This window comes from Daphnia pulicaria, chromosome 1 (assembly GCF_021234035.1).
Source record: "Daphnia pulicaria isolate SC F1-1A chromosome 1, SC_F0-13Bv2, whole genome shotgun sequence".
NCBI lineage: Eukaryota > Metazoa > Arthropoda > Branchiopoda > Diplostraca > Daphniidae > Daphnia > Daphnia pulicaria.
The window spans coordinates 41,761,904-41,780,696 of record NC_060913.1 but is presented as its reverse complement, the minus strand read 5'-3'; the positions used below and the strand labels follow the sequence as shown (position 1 = coordinate 41,780,696).

Genomic DNA, 18,793 nt, shown 5'->3' with positions numbered 1-18,793 from the left:
TGCTGGCCGTCTGGTTTGATGCGAGAGGTAGTTTCCAGTTTGCTTGCATTGTCCAGATTTCCTGGGAAAACCATTTGTGAATGAATCTCTCGCCGTCAGTCCAAATTGAGGGGGTTACACATGTCTCCAGCGCACTCGACATGGTTCAAGAGAAATCCTTCACAATTTGTGTGTGACGATGCCCTGCATGCCGTTAGACATCCCCCAGCAACCGCCGTTGTGCTGCTGTGTCAACGAATCAAGTTTCGACATGACGAGAAGCAAGTCGCTTTTGAAAAACAGCGTGTTTGGCAGAAAAAGAAGAAAAAGAAAAAGAAAAAAGACTTTTACTCTAGCTCTAACAACGTGTTATTCTCATACTCTGGTAGTCTGCTGGTATAGCTCGTACACGTAAACTTTATTCAGCCAAAAAAGAACGGACCAAAGAAGAAGAATAACAAAAAAATAAGACGCAAAAGAATGAAAGTGTCGGGTTTGATGATAAAGTTGATTCTCCCCCCCCCCTTTTTTTTGGGAGGGGGGGAGAATTGAGACAAAGTTGAGACTTTCTCTCTGGAAAAGTTTTAGGAGAGAGAGAGTCGACTGATGCGCTGCTGCTACTACTACTACGACTTTCTCTTTCGATCTGCTAGAAAGGTCACTCACGGCACATTTCTTTAGACACTGCTCTATAAAATATGGTGGCAGTAAGCAAGTTTATAGTTCCCCACTTCGATTCCGACCTCTTTACAAGATATAGGCGGTCCGCTATCGGTCCTCATTTGCAAGACGTTTGGCTGGGACTTCCCGACTCGTTTGTTTCAATTAATGGGCAATAATAAAAAAAAAAGAGCAGATTTACACAGAGTGGAGTGTATGAGATGGCTTTTCTCCTTCTCTAATGGATGGCTTTCCCTGAAGTACAACAGTGTTCCATTCATTATTGATAACCGTTCTTCTTCTTCTTCTTCTTTAGATTTCATTTTTTCTTTCTTTCTTTTTTTCTTGTTTTCTTCTTCTCTCATCGTTGCAGTGCTGGGTTTCCGATTGAGCTAGTATAACATATAGGCTATAGACTGCACTATTGCGCGCCAACAAGGCGAGATAATTTCAGCTAAAGCTTCCGGAATAATCCTCAAACAGGAACAGCAGCGAAACTATATCTATTCGTTCTTCTGCTGCGCCGTCCCTCGATGGGAGCCCCGCAGGAACAATAGAAGTTGGCTGATAATCAACTAACGAGCATCTCCCTCTCTCACTCGCTCACTCTTCTAAACTCTTTTTTTTTTCGACGTTCACAGCTACAGTACATCAAAGAGGACGACGGAAAAATAAAATAAAACAAAAAACAACAACAAGCGAGACAGCTAACGAATGAGCACGATGAAGTTAGAGATATATAGCGAATGTATGTCAAGCCGAAATGTAAGTGAACTAAGCAAGAATGAATGTAAGCGAAATGAAATCAAAGTTTTGTCCCAATTTTGCCCCACACGTACTACCACTTGTCTCCTTATTCGTTCGCGATTTTTGGAATTTGTGGGTTGATGAGTAGTAACGCACCCGCCGTGACTCCACCCTGTTTGACAGAGTCTCTCTCTCTCTCTCTCATCTCTTTCGGTGAAAGTTCATTAAAATTAGTGATGATGAAAACTAGTGAATCTTCATTTTGCACTGATGGGAAGACTTGAAACGAACAGTGTGTGCTCAATCCTTTCGTGATGTTTCTCATTAATAGAAATTATCGGCCACGTCAAGAACGGCCCGCAGCAGGTGAACAAACCAGCGTTCCGGCCGGCGATCGATGACGATCTGGGCGACGAGGAAGTTGTTCAAATGATGAAACGATGCTGGGTGGAAGACCCCAACGAGCGACCCGACTTTCCGGTCCTGAAAGCTACCATCCGCCGTCTCAACAAGTAATGATGACAAGAATAACCGCACCCTGTAGTTCAATTGAAACATACTGCATGTATTACTACTACCGTATACTATCTATCTAGATGTTGAAGACTAACAAGCTGGATAGACGTTTGGTTTTGTTTTTGTGTCGATATATGCACGTTCACTTTTATTTCTCCCGTTCTGGAGATGAGATCGTTAATTTATTGATGCGTGTGCGGACGAGAGCAACTATTTTCCAATATTATGCTGAGCACGCTCCAGCGGTTGTGTGTAGTCTTTCCAGCTCTGTCGGCAATCGTTCAAACAAAACTTGCAGACATAAGTTGCCGAGTTTGATTGAGGGAGTGCGTCTCTAGCTACATCTATAACCGCCTCTTTTCATTTGACTCCACGATCGCTGTCAATTAAGGTTTTTTTTCCCCTCATTATCAACGAGTGCGGATTGGCTTTCCGAAGCGTATCAAGTGACGATCTATCCTTTATACCGAATGTCGCGTTGTGCGCATTGGAAGGTGCCGCCCGAGCTGAGGTCCATTCTCCGGCATTCTTCTCACGTTAGATTCAATTAGCAACCTGAGAGCGTATTCGCCGCTCGAGCTGAATGTAAATAATAGCCCTTTTTTCGGAACTATATACGTTGCGGGCTAGCTCTTGTCGGGCTTGAATGTCACACGAGAGCTTCTCTCTCCTTTTCTTCACCGCTCGTTTCTCTACAGATCCCTGCAGCTTCGTATATATTTATCAATTCGCTCCGCTGTCACTGTTGCTGCGTCGCGCGGCGTCATATAGCGCTGCCATCAGCCAGCATCTCTGCGCTCGTCTACACCCTGGCGACCGAATTGATTGCTTTTCCGGGAGGCTGACCAGCCAAACAACAGCACAAGTAGATGTTGCCATTCGATTCCCGCGCATTAGTAGACGCGACTTGACGCCTAGATCGAATTGACTTTTTGTCGCGACGAGCAACTTAAAATCCTATTTCCTCGAGGCACGTCTCTCTTGAGAGTCTTTTCATGTTAACAGGTAACCGTTCCCGATATAGAGAGTCGAGTTCCCACCTTTTCATCTATGTAGAGCCGCTATAGTCTAACTGCGACACGGTTGGACGTGTCAAAGTTGTGAAGGCGATTAAAATCGCGTGTGCGGACGGGCGGTCCGATTGAAGGGTCTTGCGTCGGGACTTTCTTTTTGAAATTTACGTTGTTATATTGTGTGTTTCATGTTCTTGGTTCTCTTGTGTGTTGTCTACATCGACCTCACCTTCCTTTTTTTTTTCTCCCACGCCCGACGCCACCCCGCAGAGACAACGAAAGCGGCAACATATTGGACAACCTGCTCAGCCGAATGGAGTTGTACGCCAACAACTTGGAACAACTCGTCGAGGAGCGGACGGCCGATTATTTGGAAGAGAAACAACGCTGCGAAGAACTACTCTATCAACTGCTGCCCAAGTATATTATAATCTATGCACACAGTACACACCATCATCTATGTCATTCATGTCCAAATAACCAGCCTATCCAGCCCAGTGCGTTGTGTACGTGGCTCGTACCGGTACTCTATCGCCATTTCTTACCTTATGCTGCTGTTGTCCACGCAACGACATGACATGACTTGTGTACACTACACCCCAAAACTGGCGAGGATTATTGATCTGTCAGCAGTCATCCGACTTGATTCAATATTGAAACAAGTTCTCAGGCACGCACGGGACGAACTAGGACGGAGCAGCAGCGCTATACTCCACCCTCAAATACAAAATCCTCTCGTCTATAGCGAGTCCTTGAGACTATACGGACGATTCTTCGCCTTATCGTCTTATTTCCATCCCGCAGACGTGTAGTATGGGCACCGTTGGCAGCCTCGACTCTCTTTCTGTCCATTGTCGTCCTTGATGAAGCTCTTCTTCATTCTTGACATTTTTTCGGGTTTTTTTTTCTTCTTTTATTAATGTCGTTACTTGTGTCGTGTGTGTTTTTGTTTGCCTTTGACTGTATACTTTTATATGATTTTCTTTTTCTAGGCCAGTTGCCAGTCAACTGATAGCCGGGCAGTCGGTCCTGGCGGAGACTTTCGATAATGTCACCATCTACTTCTCAGATATCGTCGGCTTCACGGCTCTCTCGGCCGAATCCGCCCCCCTCCAAGTAAGTGCTGGCCCCTTGTTCTAGACATCAAATCGATCCGTCTTGTTCTGTAAATAACAAAAAACAAATAAATAACAAACAAAACGAAATAACGAGCTCATTATTCCGTTCCGGAGAAATAGCCTTAATCTGTGTATCCACCTCCCTTCCCAAGAAAATCGTGCAATTAAAGCCATCTGCATCGTGTCCTTCTTTCCAGGTAGTGGATCTTCTGAACGATCTCTACACTTGCTTTGATTCCATCATTGAAAACTTTGATGTCTACAAGGTACGCCACGAAATGTTTTCCTTATACACAACTCAAAAGTGAAACGGACGTAGGAGTAAAGCTCTTTGGCTAAGCTTCTTTTCTGAAAATGATTTTCTCGTTTTGGGTTTTCCATCCTGCGTCCTTGTCCAGGTGGAAACGATCGGCGATGCGTACATGGTCGTTTCTGGGCTGCCGGTTAGGAATGGCAACTTGCACGCCCGTGAAATCGCCCGGATGTCGTTGAGACTTTTACAAGCCGTCGGCCACTTTCGCATAAGGCACCGACCCAACGACCAGCTGAAACTGCGCATCGGCCTCCATTCGGGCCCGGTTGTCGCCGGCGTCGTCGGTTTGAAAATGCCGCGCTATTGTCTTTTTGGCGACACTGTCAACACGGCCTCTCGGATGGAATCCCACGGGCTCGGTAAATATTGAATGGCCGGCTCTTTGGCTTCCCGCCCTTTATCTAAGAGACTGCTGCCGCTGCTGCTGTATGCTGCGATTTGATTCAGTTATTAAACCTATTATTTACACAGCGTTGAAGATCCACGTCAGCCCAGCCACCAAAGCTCTCCTGGATTCTTTCGGCACTTTCCGGCTAGAGTTGCGGGGTGATATTGAAATGAAGGCAAGAAAGTTTCTTCCAAATTTTCGTTTGTGAATTTTTCAAAAGATTTTAATAATAATGGAACGGAATTTTGTTATTTTTAGGGCAAAGGCATTGTGACAACGCACTGGCTGCAGGGCGAAACCACTGACTTGCCACCGGCCGCTAATATTACCAGCACGATGACTGCCAATTCGACGGTCACCTCCTCCGCCAAAATCTAGCCTGTTTCACAATTGCCGTTTGATATCGAAAGTGTGGCATTATGATTTCCTTTTTTTATTTTTTTAGAAAAACCCGATCATTCCCTTTCGCCTACACTTGAATTCTTTCACCTCATCTCCTATATTTATTGTATAATCCCGACCCCATATTCCCGCTGTCTCGACCTGATATAACAAACAAACCTCTCCGCCCTCCTCCGCCCTCCTCCTCCACCCCACTAATTAACCGAAAACAAAAAGTTGTGTTGTGATGCGGATCGTATTTATATTCTAGTCAAGACATTCACAAACACATCACAGATCTCTTGTCGATGTAAACGGATGTGTATTTTCCAATTGGTTCGACATCATATATTATTACTATAATTATTATTACATGGTTATTATACGCTGTCTCTTTGAAAACAGGCGTGTGTGTTGCTTGATTTGTTTTCGATTTTGGGAAGTAGGCGGTATACCTTTTCTCTCTCCTCTATAGAACCTCCTCAACGTCGTAATATATCGATCGGCCGAATCTCTCTCCATTTTTCATAATCCCATATATTGCTGGGCCATACATAGCGGGCCCGGCCGACCGTTGCCAGACCATTGGCTATATATGATTGTTATTATGTATGAAGCGTGTGATTTGTTCGGGAAATAACCTTAGCCAGGCGAGAGGCAAACGGAAGTGAACCTTAATAGCGCTCGAGTTTTGTAATATTAGGAGGCTGTCTTTTATTGGTGAAGATATAAGAAGATAGCCTCTACTATTGGCTTTCACATCAGCGTAAATACTGAATGGCAGGCAATGGAGGCACTCCAATTTCATCTGACAGGTTCCGGAGTATTAGGTGCATTATAGCGCGTCATATACCGTCGACCCGTCACCGCAACCCCTTTGTTCTCTTATACTTCAAAGATCTGCTGGGGACCTTTTTTTCCCCGTTCAGAAATATATAGTTCATCAGTTCTGTCTATATCATAGACGTATAGACCTGCCTAGAGCGTATAGTATAGAATAGATTTGATCAAAAAAAGTTTTCATGTTTATAAAAGCCTTGCAACTCAGTTAAGGTTGGATTCAGTTATGGGCTTAGGGCAATATACTATTCATGACGAATTTCCAGGGAAATTGGCGCCAACCCATCGTGAATTGTTACGGAGAACACGGGATGAAAAAGTGGACCACAATGCGCACGCTGAAGAACTATCTAGAGCACAAATCAGAATTCCAGCTCGGCCGCCCGTATAGTATAACCTTTTTTTTATATTTTTTTTTTTACCGTTCCATAAACTATGTAGTACTATCCTCTTACCCCAGGCCGTCTCTCTTTTCTCTCCCTCTCATGGCCTTTCTATTTTTGGCCGTGGCCGTTATCGATTCAGCCCGCACGTGAATCGCGTTCTTTGGGCATACGCAGAGGGGGGCTTATTGTACGAAACGCACATGTAGCCGCCACATGCCCTGTAGGTTATTTGGAACGTGAAGCTCGTTCCACAACTCTTAACAAGCGCAGATATATAAGGAAAGCGCGCGAGCTGTACAGTAAGTCATCATTTACCTTTTTTTTAGTTTGGATGGAAAAGACGCAACAGCACGCCGGTTCCTGGTATTGTTCGAGGGTCGAAGGAGAGCTGGAGGTTGCGATAGTAGCCGAAAACAGCCACTGTTCTATTGCGCCGACACTGACTAATGACCACAACCTATTCACTGCGAACTAGTTTGGTCATTATTGCAGTGCTTTATTGCCGCAGTCGTCTATATTTATGGACTTCACTGGAATTAATGAAGTCGACACGACAAGTTACCGGTACAAGGAACTTGCCGTTCATACCTGGAATGTCTAGGAATTGCTAAGTAATACCTGGAATGACGGTCGGGACTAGGAATTGATGATTGGAGCTGTCGTCATTTCCTTTCTGTTTATTTGATTAGATTTGGGAATTAGGACCGCTAACTTCTGCAGATAGACATACTAAGATTATGTTCAGATATACATTATCAATATTTGTGATGTTCTCCGGCTTTTCAAGCGCAAGAAATGAAAGCGGAAAATCGAAAGCTCTTTCCTTGAAACTTTGGAGTTTGGGCGCACACAATTATGCCAAAAGTTCCCAACAGATGGCATAGAATCTTTTATTTTCCCCGCTACTTTTAAAAAATGATTTCAGTGGTGTGTGTTGAAATTAATAATTAATGGAGAAAGTTTAAGCTTCGCTTATCTGCATTCGCCAAGGAGATTGTGATTTCGGCCAGGGGTATGGAGAGAAGTATGGAGAGTCTCTCCATAGTCCATACCCATATTTCGGCTAATTTGGGTAGGAACATCGATTATTAAAATTTTCCATTTTAGTTTCTCTATCTCTCTGCGTCACAAATATATTTGTGCTAAGATTTTTTAAATTATTGCTCTCTTTAAACAAATAAAACAAACTATTTAAAAACAAATTAGCCCCTTGCATATTCTCGTCTGCATTGCACGAAGTCTGGCAACGGTGAGGCCAGAACGTGACTAACTGAAGATAGACGAATTTTCTACTGGATCTTCGTAAGTACTTTTTAAGAATCCCCTAATCAATCGCTTAATTGTAATTTGTTCAGAAAACCGCAAAAATAACGTTAGTTTAAGTGAAATAAAAACATGTAGTCTAATTTTGTAAAAGACTCACGAGTCTTGCGTAACCTTGTGGGTTTCGCAATCATAACTGTGCATATCCCAAGGTGTCACGTAAGCCATATCATATAAATCGGTCTGATGGGCTCCTTTATTACTTAGTTAATCGTCAGTTCTTCTTTGACTTCCGAACAATAGACTCAACGTGATCGTACCACTAGTTCACTACCATGGCTGTAGAGCGATCTTTACCTCATGTTGACTTGTCTGAAGAATCACAATCTGAAAGGTTTGCAAGAAAAGCTAAAGAGGCACCTTACGTTCCCATAGGTAGGCCTACTTTGTTGCAAAGGTTTTGTGGAAAAGCTAAAACTAATGAGATATTTTAAAACCCAGGTTTGGCAGGTTGTATTGGAGCAGTTCTTTATGGAGCATACCAATTCAGAAACAAGGGTGAGATGTCTACATCGGTTTACTTGATGAAGTTCCGTGTTGTGGCCCAGTCAATGGTAGTTGTAACCCTTGGACTTGGAGTTGGCTATTCCATGATTGACAAGTATCTGCTACCAAAATTTCATTCTGCAGAAAGCAAAAAGGAATGATATTGAAGAATAGCTAGAAGAACTTTGAAAATGCAAATGAACTCAAATTAACTTTTCTCACATACCATTACTGTATACATTTGAATTTATTTGAGTAATGTTCTGTTCAAAGTGGAATGTTTCGATCGATTAATGGAAAACCGTGTGACGACACCATCTCCTAGTAGTCTTAAACGATTTTTACATATAAAGTTCAAAGTTGTATAAAAATATTAGCTAATTGTCATTAAACGGCTTTCAATGGCGTATGCTCGTCTTTACTGAATCATTCAATTTATATTAATTGGTCAAATAAAAAACGGATATTGCTCATGATGATGTAATATTATATGGTAAGTTGATGAGTTGCGGGATCTGGCACTCATTCGTTCAAGGTCACGTACTCCTCTGCCCGTCCGTGTTCCATATCGGCCGGCAGATGTCTGCTACGAGCTGGTGGGTTACACATCATAATGGCTGTCTCTAAAAATGTGTCCACCTTCCAGGTAATCTTCGATTTCTGCGGTTATCAAATTATTGAAAATTTATTAAAAACTGCACGGTGCACACAACTATCGCTTGACCCTTTTCATTGTTAAAATTTTTTCTAGCCACGTCATATCTCAAACCTGATATACCTTGCACGGTCATTCATTAACTTTTATATTCTTGTTGATTTCTCGTTTGATATTACCGGAAATAATCGGTTAGGTATTTTGTTACTAACAACTCCACAGAATTATTCTTTTATCCAAATAACTTGGTACCCAATTTTTAAAATGACGTTCAATTGTTCAAAGTTTGGTTTTATGTGTGAACCCTTTTTTTATATTTTCATGTTATCATCACCCCGTTTGATGTGTTTTTCTCCTGATTTGTGCATCATTTCCACCCTATTAAGATGGAAAGCCAAACTCTTACTCAGAAATTGTTGTCACTATTTTACACTCCAGCAAGATGTCTGCAAGTAAGTTTAATTCATTATGCACACACTTGAGGCTTTACCCCCTAAATCAAGTTATGAAATATTTGTTGTATTAAAAAGTATCTTTGCGATATAGGGGGTGACAACTGTAAAAAGGGCACCTACCGAGGAATTAAAAGACATCTTCGATAAGGTATCTTAATTGTATGATGTCAAGATAAATGTTTCTACTTACAGCAAATCTTTTTGTTTTAGTATGCTTCAATTTCTAAAGGACCAGAGAAGCTGATGACATCAACAGACTTCATTCGTGGGTTCCTTGGACTTTTTCCTGATGCAAATTATGACCCAAATTCAGTTGCTCTTCTTGGTGGAATTATTGATTCCAGTAAAGATGGGTAAAAAAAATGTTTTTAATTTCTTCAGTAAAGAAAGTTATCATTACTTTCTTTATTCTATTACAGGTTAATTTCATTCCCTGAGTTTCAAGCATTTGAGGGACTTCTGTGTCTTCCAGATGCGCTTTACCTTACTGCATTTCAGCTTTTTGACACCAATGGCTCAGGCTTAGTGTCATTTGGTTGGTTCTAAAAAACTATAAACCTGGAATTACAAGTTAATTAATGTTTTTATTTGTTTATAGAGAATTTTGAAAATGTAATGAAGCAAACCACTCTGCATCAACGTATCCCTTTTGATATGGATGGTGAATTTGTCCGTCTGTATTTTGGCAAAGAAAAGAGCCGGCAAATTTCTTATTCGGAGTTCAGCCAGTTTTTGCACGTAACTCTTTTCTCATATGTCATAGGTCATATTGATCAAACTAGAATTTTCAAAATTATCTCCTTTTCAATTTTCAGGATTTCCATGAGGAATATGCCAAAGTTGCTTTTAAAAAATACGACCCAGAAGGAACTGGTTTCATTTCTGCGTTGGATTTCAATGATATCATTTTAAGTGTCAAGAGTCATCTTCTTACACCCGATGTCAAATCTAATTTGATTGCTGTAAGAATAGAAAGAATTTCCTATATTAAAAATTTTTTAAATAATTTAAAGTTGTTTTAAAAATATAATTTTAAAAGCTTACCCGTGGAGGTTCCAGCCCTGGTAGTAAAGTCTCCTATGCGTATTTCGTGGCCTTTACTTCCCTTCTCAACAACATGGAATTAATTAAGAAACTGTATCTGCAAGCCACTTCAAATAAATTTAACATAGAAGTTACTCGAGGTATTAGAACAAATTTGATTGACGGTTTCCGAGTAATTCAATCCTCCTAAACAAACTTTGGTATTGCAGAGGAAATGCTGCAAGTGTCTCAGACAATGTCGCAAGTTACCCCTCTTGAATTGGAAATTTTGTTCCTACTTGTCGATCTTCATAAACAATCAGGGTAAATGCAATTAATAGTTTCATGCATCTCATCCAGATATTCAATTCCTAATGCCCTTCCAGACGCATCACCTACGCCGATCTTCAGGCCATCGCTCCTGATCAGTACATGAAGAAGATAAATCAGCGTTTGGCGGCTGTCAAGTCTGCGGTAACCAATTTCTTCAATCTATTTTTCATGCGTAGTAACATTATAATCTGAAATATTCATCTTTATTTCACCTTGGTACAGGTACCTGTTGATCGCAGTGTCACGAGTCAAATCTTTGAGAGTGCATATCGTTTCACTTTGGGTGCTGTGGCTGGCGGTAGGTGTCATGTAAATGCCTAATGTAGTTGGTAAATCTAATTTCTTCATCTATTTGTTACTCTTTCTTTCTAGCCGTGGGAGCTACTGCCGTCTACCCCATCGATCTTGTTAAAACTAGAATGCAGAACCAACGAAGCGGCTCCTTCGTTGGTGAGTTGATGTACCGCAATTCAATGGACTGTTGCAAGAAGGTCATTCGACATGAAGGATTCTTCGGTCTTTACCGTGGATTGGTTCCTCAACTGATGGGAGTCGCCCCCGAAAAGGCCATCAAGCTCACCGTAATTTGTTTTGCTCGGGATCTGAGCTTGTGACTTATTTTTATTCGATTTTCATGTTTCCTAGACAAATGATTTGGTTCGCGATAAATTTACAACGAAAGGTCAGATCCCCCTCTATGGTGAAGTGATTGCTGGGGCCTGCGCTGGCGGCTCACAGGTTCGCATACATCAAATACTTATTTCTCGACATTGATTGAACGTCGCTCGTTTGTTGTTTCCAATTTTATTAACGCAGGTGGTGTTTACCAATCCTTTGGAGATTGTCAAAATTCGTCTGCAAGTTGCCGGCGAGATTGCCTCGGCCTCAAAAGTGGGCGCCGTGTCGGTCGTCAAAGAATTGGGATTCCTCGGTTTGTACAAAGTGAGTAGTGTTGGTTGTTATTTCGAGTCTTGATTTATATTCCGCCTTCAGTTTAGTCGCTAACCACCAGGGACCGTCGCAATTAATAGTGAATGCATCCGGTGCCGTTCACTCTCCGTTTATTCCCCCTCCTCATTCCACTTGCGGCGCTTCGTCCTCCCGATAACGAAAACTAGATGGGGTGGAGTTGGTCGTATCTCTTGGAAAATGGATAGTCATTTACATCATGCACAACCGTTTTCGAGAGAGAGAGAAGAAAAAAATAAAGTGTGGGCTCTACAGAAAAATGATACTGGAATGGAACCCGGATAGAACATGCGAATGGGAGGAGGTGGGGGGGGGGGGAGAACGATGCAATCTCAGTGATTGAAAATCAGCGGGAGTGGGAAACGGGAGAATTTTGGGATTGAGAGGAGGAAAAGGTGGGGGGTTCACGCTGGTTCGCGTGAGTGTATGTGTGTGCATGGTTGGGGGTGGGGAACAAATCGAATTCTCTTTTGCTGCCGCCTCAGCTGAATCGATTCCCTTCGCACACTGCCTCTCGACGTCGTCGTTTCTCGGCGTCTATTTGTGCACCTTTGTAAGCGTCGACCCGTTGATGGGATCAGATTGAAATTCGGCAGGATCGATAAGATCCTCCCCGCCGCCGCCGCCGCTATATCGTCTTTGTGTGCGCGTTCCGTAACTCACGCACAGACGGCCGAAACAGTATTCTCAATCGTACGTAGATGGACGGGAACCTGTCACTCGCTGGAAACTCTAGAAGGAGCGCCATTAGGGCACAATGTCCCCCCATAGTATAATAAGAGTACGGCATGAGGAGGGAGTGGGGGAGGGGTTTTTTTGAGAGGAAAAACGGAACGATGCAGCACTTTCTTTTGTTCTTTTCCTTCCTTCTCTCTCTCTCTCTTCTTTTCTTTTCGTATTTTTCATTTATTTGTAGGGCGCAACGACTCTAGTTTTATTTCACGTGAGAAGAAAACAAAGAAGATATTTTCATCGTGTGGCCCTTGAAAGCCAAGTCTCTAGGCGTCCTCGTTGATGGCGAAACCGTGGCGCCATTTCAAGAAGCTAGATGAGTGGTCCTAGTGTAGGAATACTAGAAATACGTCAGGCGTCGTGGGACGACTTGAATCCAGCGGATTGCTAACGGAAACCCCCCCCCAATTCTTTTTTTTTTTTTTTCTCCCATGCGCTTCTCTATTTTATTATTTTCATTGATATCTTTATGTCTTTATATAATATTGATTTACTTCTTTTCTCCTAGGGTGCCAGGGCCTGTGCATTACGAGATATCCCATTCAGCGCTATTTATTTCCCGGCTTACGCCCACACGAAAGCTGCAATGGCCGATGAGAATGGCTACAATTCACCGCTCTCATTGCTCGTCTCCGGCGCCATTGCCGGAATTCCTGCCGCTTCACTCGTTACGCCAGCTGACGTCATCAAAACTCGACTCCAGGTAAGAGTTAAATGCCAACGAGTACGTAGGCAGAAAGCCCCTTTAAAAAAAAAGAAAAAAGTCAATTCGTTTACTTAGTCCCGTAAAATCGATTTTTATTTCTGTTTTGTTTTCTCAAACAGAAAAAAGCATGTAATATGAAGAAGTGGGGGGGGGGGGTATGGGGTACAGTTTCACATCCACATTTCTCACCCCTCGTCTACCCTATCTAGTACATAGTCTCATTGTCCAGGGATAAAGAGAGAGAGAAGAAGAAGGGGGGTTCGTTAATTGAAAAGTAGGGGATATTTTTTAATACGGACTGGAGGTTGTTGAACCCTTGAGCGCACGCCGCCACCACCACCGCCCGTGCTCTTGTTCCTTTTTCACTCTGCTGAATAATGAATTCATTAGTTCAATGTTTCGACATCGCCGGAGAGCGCGCAGCCTGGGTTTCGGTTTGTAAGGGGCCCACTCTGGCTCTCTCTCTACTCCTGCCACCCCTTTGCCAATCTCTTTTCTCTCTCTCTATCTTTCCATCTGTAGTAATAAAAGAAAAATGTCCGTTAGTTTGATGAGAACTCTTTTTTCGTTATCAAAGTGTACATTCAGACGAATAGAAGGGGGGGATTTGTGAAGAAATAAAAAATGAAGTTTCAATTTTCTGCACGGTCGCTAATAGATGCGAGGAGAGTAAATATTTCTCAAATTGCTGCGTTCTTTCATTGATGAATGCGCCGTAATTATATAAGTCTTTTGGGAGGCCCCCAAAGTCTTTGCTGCTGGATGCATCGTGAGAATGTTTCCTCTCCCCACCGTCTCTCTTTTCTCTCTTCTTCTTTTAGTTTGCCAATGTTCACTAGCAGTCTGACGTCGCTCGGCTAATTCGCCATTCTTATGCAAATGAAATGCCAGCCAACTTTTCTCAAGCCAAAATGTCTCCTTATTCAAAGTCTAATTCCTCTGTGACTTGTCTCACTTTTGCCTCCCCCTTTTCGCGACTCGCTCCCGTGTAGGCGTGAGTGAATGGACGGAGAATAGAATTTCCGGAAACATATATATGAGAAAAGACTGGGGGATGGATCGAGTTAAGTCTGTGTCGCTGGTTGACTCTCGACAAACTCTTGATCACAAGTCAATACAGGGCTTGACTATATAGCGAGACACACCCAGCCCACGGAAGCTGGGAGCGGCAGCAGCAGCAATATCGATCGCTATCGATTATTCCGTCTTTTTGCTGCCGTGAAATTTGGGATTCCGTGTTCCTTTTGTTGCCTGTTGCTCCGTAAACCTGCCAACCGATTTCATTTTTTCGTTTTCGTTTTATTGAATTTTTGCAGGTAGTGGCACGCAAAGGGCAGACAACCTACACTGGCGTCATCGATGCAGCTCGTAAAATTTGGGCCGAAGAAGGAGGACGCGCTTTCTGGAAAGGAGCTGGAGGTATAGTACCGTAGTATAGTCGTAGTAGTATTTGCCATTTCCATTCCGAGACGCCTTTTTGCTCGGTTGATTCTCTGTCCGTTCTCAGAACTTGCATCTTTAACCTCGACCCTAAAGGGTTCGTCTGCGATGCTTTTATGGTCCGCAACTCCGGGCGGGAAAGACCGTTGAACACATGGCCCCATGTGACAGATGAATATGTGGTGCTATTATTTGAAGCTTTCTCTCTTTCTCATTTTTCTTTTCATGTAACTAGCTATATTTTAGAGGGCGCATTATAAAAATGAAAACGAAAAAAAAAAAAACAAGTCAGGCGAGTAGTTGCAGCTATGACTGCACAAAGCGCAGGACAGCTGGTAGGATTCCGAAGAGATGGAGGGGAAGGTTGAGGGGGATTTGATTATGAATATTCTCCAGGCGGGTTCGTTACTTTGATCATATTACCAGCAGCAGCAGCAGCAGTGAATGGAAATTTTCTCTCATTTTTTAAAATAAAAAAAGGAAAGAAAGAAAAATCAAAATCTTTTTATCCCCTTAGTCGTCGCCTGGCGCGGATGTGTCTATCAAATATTGATTTAAACAATTGGGACGCAGTATAAAAATAGCGCCGTCAATTCGTACAACTTATTGTTCCTCATTGAGATGGCGTTTGGCGTATTTATTTAGTTGATTGATTTGACTTTCCCGTTTTGAAATGTCTCGTGATGGCGTCCGACATAGGAGAGGAACTTGGGGCGGAATTGTTTGCCGACTGAGTTTAGTCGTCCCGAAGTCAAGTAGAGACGAGAAGAGGTCGCCGTACTTTCCAAGAGAAAATAGTCGGCGTCTGTGTTTGTGTTTGCTCCGATTCGGCTGCTGCTGCTGCTGGGCTGGTGAAACCTAGGCAACGTGAATGAGAGCAAAGTAGGAGCGACGAGCTTTTTGAGAGAAAGGCCAAAAAGCTTTTGATGTCGGGTCCTGGGCTGTATGTCGAACCGATCCGTCTGCTAGCCAGAGAGACCCAAGTTCTGCAAATGGATTGGACCAGAAACCGGGCGGGGTGCGGCTCGATGTTGTGGATGAAAAAAAAAAAAAGAATCCAACTGGACGTGGGGTAGAAAGAAAGAAAGAAAGAGATGGAAAGGCTTTTGTCCAGTTTTCTTGTTTACTTGCCCTGGCGACATGTCGCCCGACTACCGAAACTTGGGGACACACACAAGGAACGTGATGAGTTTGGCGTCGTTGATTTTCTTTCATCCCGTTTTCGTGCTGTACAGATCAGAAACAGGCCACACACAGACTGCGCCGTCGAATGCCATTCCGAAATAAAAAAGGGAATGAGAGTTTTTCTCTTCTTTCACATCCGGTTGATCGAAAGCCACGCACAGACGGCCATCCATATTGATACCCCGGGCAACTGTATGCGTCATATTTAATAATGAAAGACTTTTCGACCGGCTGTGACATTTCGGTAGGGGGTAGTAGTAAGAAATGGTATCCGCGGGGTAGTAGTAGTAATAGGAGGGGGGTGATCTGCCTCTTGATGAGTTTCATTTAAACATGTAATGCCAGAGGGTGGTTACAATCAATATCTCTTTCTCTGCTCTCCCCTCGGGTCTGTGTTTGTTAATCTTTAATGTCTTTTACCGACGGTGAATCGATGGAAACATTTCCGTAGATTTCGATCTATTCCACACGTCATCGCATATTGGTGTTTGCTTAATTTTCCTTTTTATTGTTTTTGTTTTCTATCTACAGCCCGTGTATTGCGCAGTTCGCCTCAGTTCGGTGTCACTTTAGTCACATACGAGCTGCTCCAGCGTTTCTTTGACGTCGACTTTGGCGGAAAGTACGTGTGTGTCTCACATAGTCGCTGCACTTTACGATCAATTGATGTAACATCGATTTTGTTTCTCTTTTGTTTTTGTTTTCTTTTTTGGGTTATGTCATTGCAGCCGTCCGACTGGATCACACGTTGACAAGGTCGAGCCTTTGGCCGTCCAGAAAGTCCCTGCCGACCACATTGGCGGTTACCAGTTGGCCCTGCCTATTTTCGCCGGAATGGAATCGAAGTTTGGTCTCTTCTTACCAAAGTTCAGAGCCGGCAGCATCGTGATGCCCACCTCGCCGTCTCCTTGATTCTATTTCATGACGTAAGTGGGGCTAGTAGTTGACAAATGAAATAGGGGAATTTTTTTTCGACTGGACTGGCCAGGAAATGAAAATAATAATAATTCTTACAGTAAAAAAAAAACACACTGGCCAACAACAAAAAAACAATAAATTAAATTGTTGTTTGATTATTATTTCATAGTCGGTTCAAATTGTGTACCTATTGAAACATAATTTAATTAGTGTACATGCGATTGTTGATTGAAACAAAAAAAAAATACTTTCTGAAATGATTTTGTTGTTTTCGACTGAAAATGTTTTTCACTAATTCCTCTCTCTCTCTCCCTTTGACAGAAGAAGAAAAAAAAAGACACAGTGTACACATTGTACAAGATTGAGGTCATCGCACATTTCCAGATAGGGAGGGGTCTCCCAAACGGTTCAACAATGACAACCATCACTGTAACAACAACAACATCGGCAACTAGGGGTTTATTTTCTCCATATATACAACGGGGGGGTGACGTGTAACGTGTCGTACAGTGAGAGAGGGTAGGGTGGGTAGTCAAACTATCTCGTCGTAAATAGTTGATGTTACAGGGAAAAACCGGAATTCAAATGAGGGTTTAAGGCAACCAAGAGGATAGGGGGGAATTGGAAATGTGTGCAGCTCTTCCATATGGCGAACCGAATTTATTGTTTGCATCAAATGGCAAAAAAAAAAGTTAAATAAGCATCCGCAGCATCTTTTTTTTATTTATTTCTCTGTTGTTTAGTTGTTGAACTGTTTAGCCGGATCCGACACTCTCCCTGTGTACATCTTGTGTGTTCATCCCAAACGTTTGAGATTTTCTCGAATGGGCTTTGATTATTATTCGGGGCTTCGGAACGACAGCTGCAAACATTGTCACCACGTTAGTATATAAGTGCCATTGTGCAACCCGTACACACACAGTGTGTGTATATGTATGTATAATAGCGCTGGCTGGTGCTCCTTGAAATGGCGCTGTTACACACACACACATCAACTGCCGGGCTTGATGTATACAGAGCACACATATATTTATATGTACGTTCGTGTACAGTTTAAAAGGGTGGGGTGGGGGGAACGAGTTCATTGTGAATGTGAAGTCATTCCCCTGAAAAGTGTGCGGGTGACAAGGCGCATTTCTGCGGCTCGACATCTTGTCAGTGGCAGGCACTGGCGACCCAGCCCATCGATAGATATCCCAGCGCTGCTAGTGAATGATGCAAATGTGACGACAGCCGAGTTTGGGTCTAGCGCCTAACGGACAATTCTTGGAAATGCTAATACCACCAGCAGCAGCAGCCGAAAGATATTGTGCACAGAGTCGGGAGAATTCATAAAAGAAGGAGAGTCTAGTTGTAGTGTAGTTGCTATCGCATGTCGCACGCTACATAGACAAAAACCCCGTCATGTGTACTACCAGTAAATGTGTGCATAGACGCTCGTAAAATCGGGGGGACACTGGAACATGGCGGGATCAATTAGGCGCGTTTTTCTAATTTTTTTAAAAGAAAGAAAAAAACTATCCCGGGCTGACTTAATTGATTAAAATCTCTCTCCGTAAGAGTTCCTTTGGCGCTAAAATAATTTTGAATTTCAATCTCTCCTTTTTAGTCGCCCCTCTCACGATCAAAATGATTCATTTACATCCTGATATAACAAAATTTCCCCCCAAAACTTTGCTTTTTCTTTCTTCCATCATCTCTCTCTGCAGAGACTTGTGCGACACGGAGAAAAAAAAAGAAAAGTCTCGACACGGTAAGGCACTTAAACCAGGAGCGGAGCTGTTGCAACTACAGCAGTCATGGTCGATGAGAGTTGCTGTGTATTCCCATTGGCGGTATCAGCTGTCTCTATATTTCCTTGTCGAGATATATAGGAGGGAAAACTGTATGTGTACCGCGACTACACATGTGTGTGCAGTATATAGTAAACCCCGACTCGGATGATGGCGGTGTTAATCAACTCTTGTTCCACATGAATGCGCCAATGCACCAACTTATCTCTTTCCAAGTCTCTTCTCTCTCCTCCACATCACGTATATATCTCAAATATAATACATCCACCTAATAATAATGGGGGGGGGGGGGGGTATGTAGGAAAGGGGGTTCATTTTTATGAAATGATTTCGATTGAAATCATATCTCTCAGCCAAGTCGAACCCCGCCAACTACAAACGTCTACGTAAGTTATATACTCGTTATAGGGATCTCTTTTGGACTTTTTTTTAAT

The 18,793-nt window shown here is 42.8% G+C and overlaps 3 protein-coding genes across 3 annotated transcripts; all 3 read left to right on the top strand.

Moving 5' to 3' along the window:
- The first annotated feature begins 1,703 nt into the window (after window positions 1-1,703).
- LOC124320841 (atrial natriuretic peptide receptor 1-like) lies at window positions 1,704-5,517 on the top strand. The gene is made up of 7 exons (XM_046783742.1): window positions 1,704-1,898; window positions 3,186-3,335; window positions 3,908-4,031; window positions 4,231-4,299; window positions 4,432-4,705; window positions 4,818-4,909; window positions 4,993-5,517. Exons 1-7 carry the CDS (start codon window positions 1,816-1,818, stop codon window positions 5,110-5,112), a joined length of 912 nt encoding a protein of 303 aa, XP_046639698.1. The 5' UTR covers window positions 1,704-1,815; the 3' UTR covers window positions 5,113-5,517.
- A 2,370-nt stretch (window positions 5,518-7,887) lies between these two features.
- LOC124320459 (HIG1 domain family member 1A, mitochondrial-like) lies at window positions 7,888-8,559 on the top strand. Its single transcript, XM_046783344.1, has 2 exons — window positions 7,888-8,039; window positions 8,106-8,559. The coding sequence occupies exons 1-2, from the start codon at window positions 7,940-7,942 to the stop codon at window positions 8,309-8,311; spliced, it is 306 nt and encodes a 101-aa protein (XP_046639300.1). The 5' UTR covers window positions 7,888-7,939; the 3' UTR covers window positions 8,312-8,559.
- Window positions 8,560-8,645: 86 nt separating this feature from the next.
- LOC124320278 (calcium-binding mitochondrial carrier protein Aralar1-like) lies at window positions 8,646-16,826 on the top strand. The gene is made up of 18 exons (XM_046783084.1): window positions 8,646-8,796; window positions 9,192-9,257; window positions 9,352-9,408; window positions 9,471-9,613; window positions 9,680-9,795; window positions 9,859-9,998; window positions 10,076-10,222; window positions 10,300-10,444; window positions 10,514-10,607; window positions 10,670-10,757; window positions 10,839-10,914; window positions 10,989-11,197; window positions 11,262-11,354; window positions 11,433-11,558; window positions 12,826-13,020; window positions 14,340-14,442; window positions 16,180-16,270; window positions 16,377-16,826. Exons 1-18 carry the CDS (start codon window positions 8,764-8,766, stop codon window positions 16,558-16,560), a joined length of 2,106 nt encoding a protein of 701 aa, XP_046639040.1. The 5' UTR covers window positions 8,646-8,763; the 3' UTR covers window positions 16,561-16,826.
- Window positions 16,827-18,793: the final 1,967 nt, after the last annotated feature.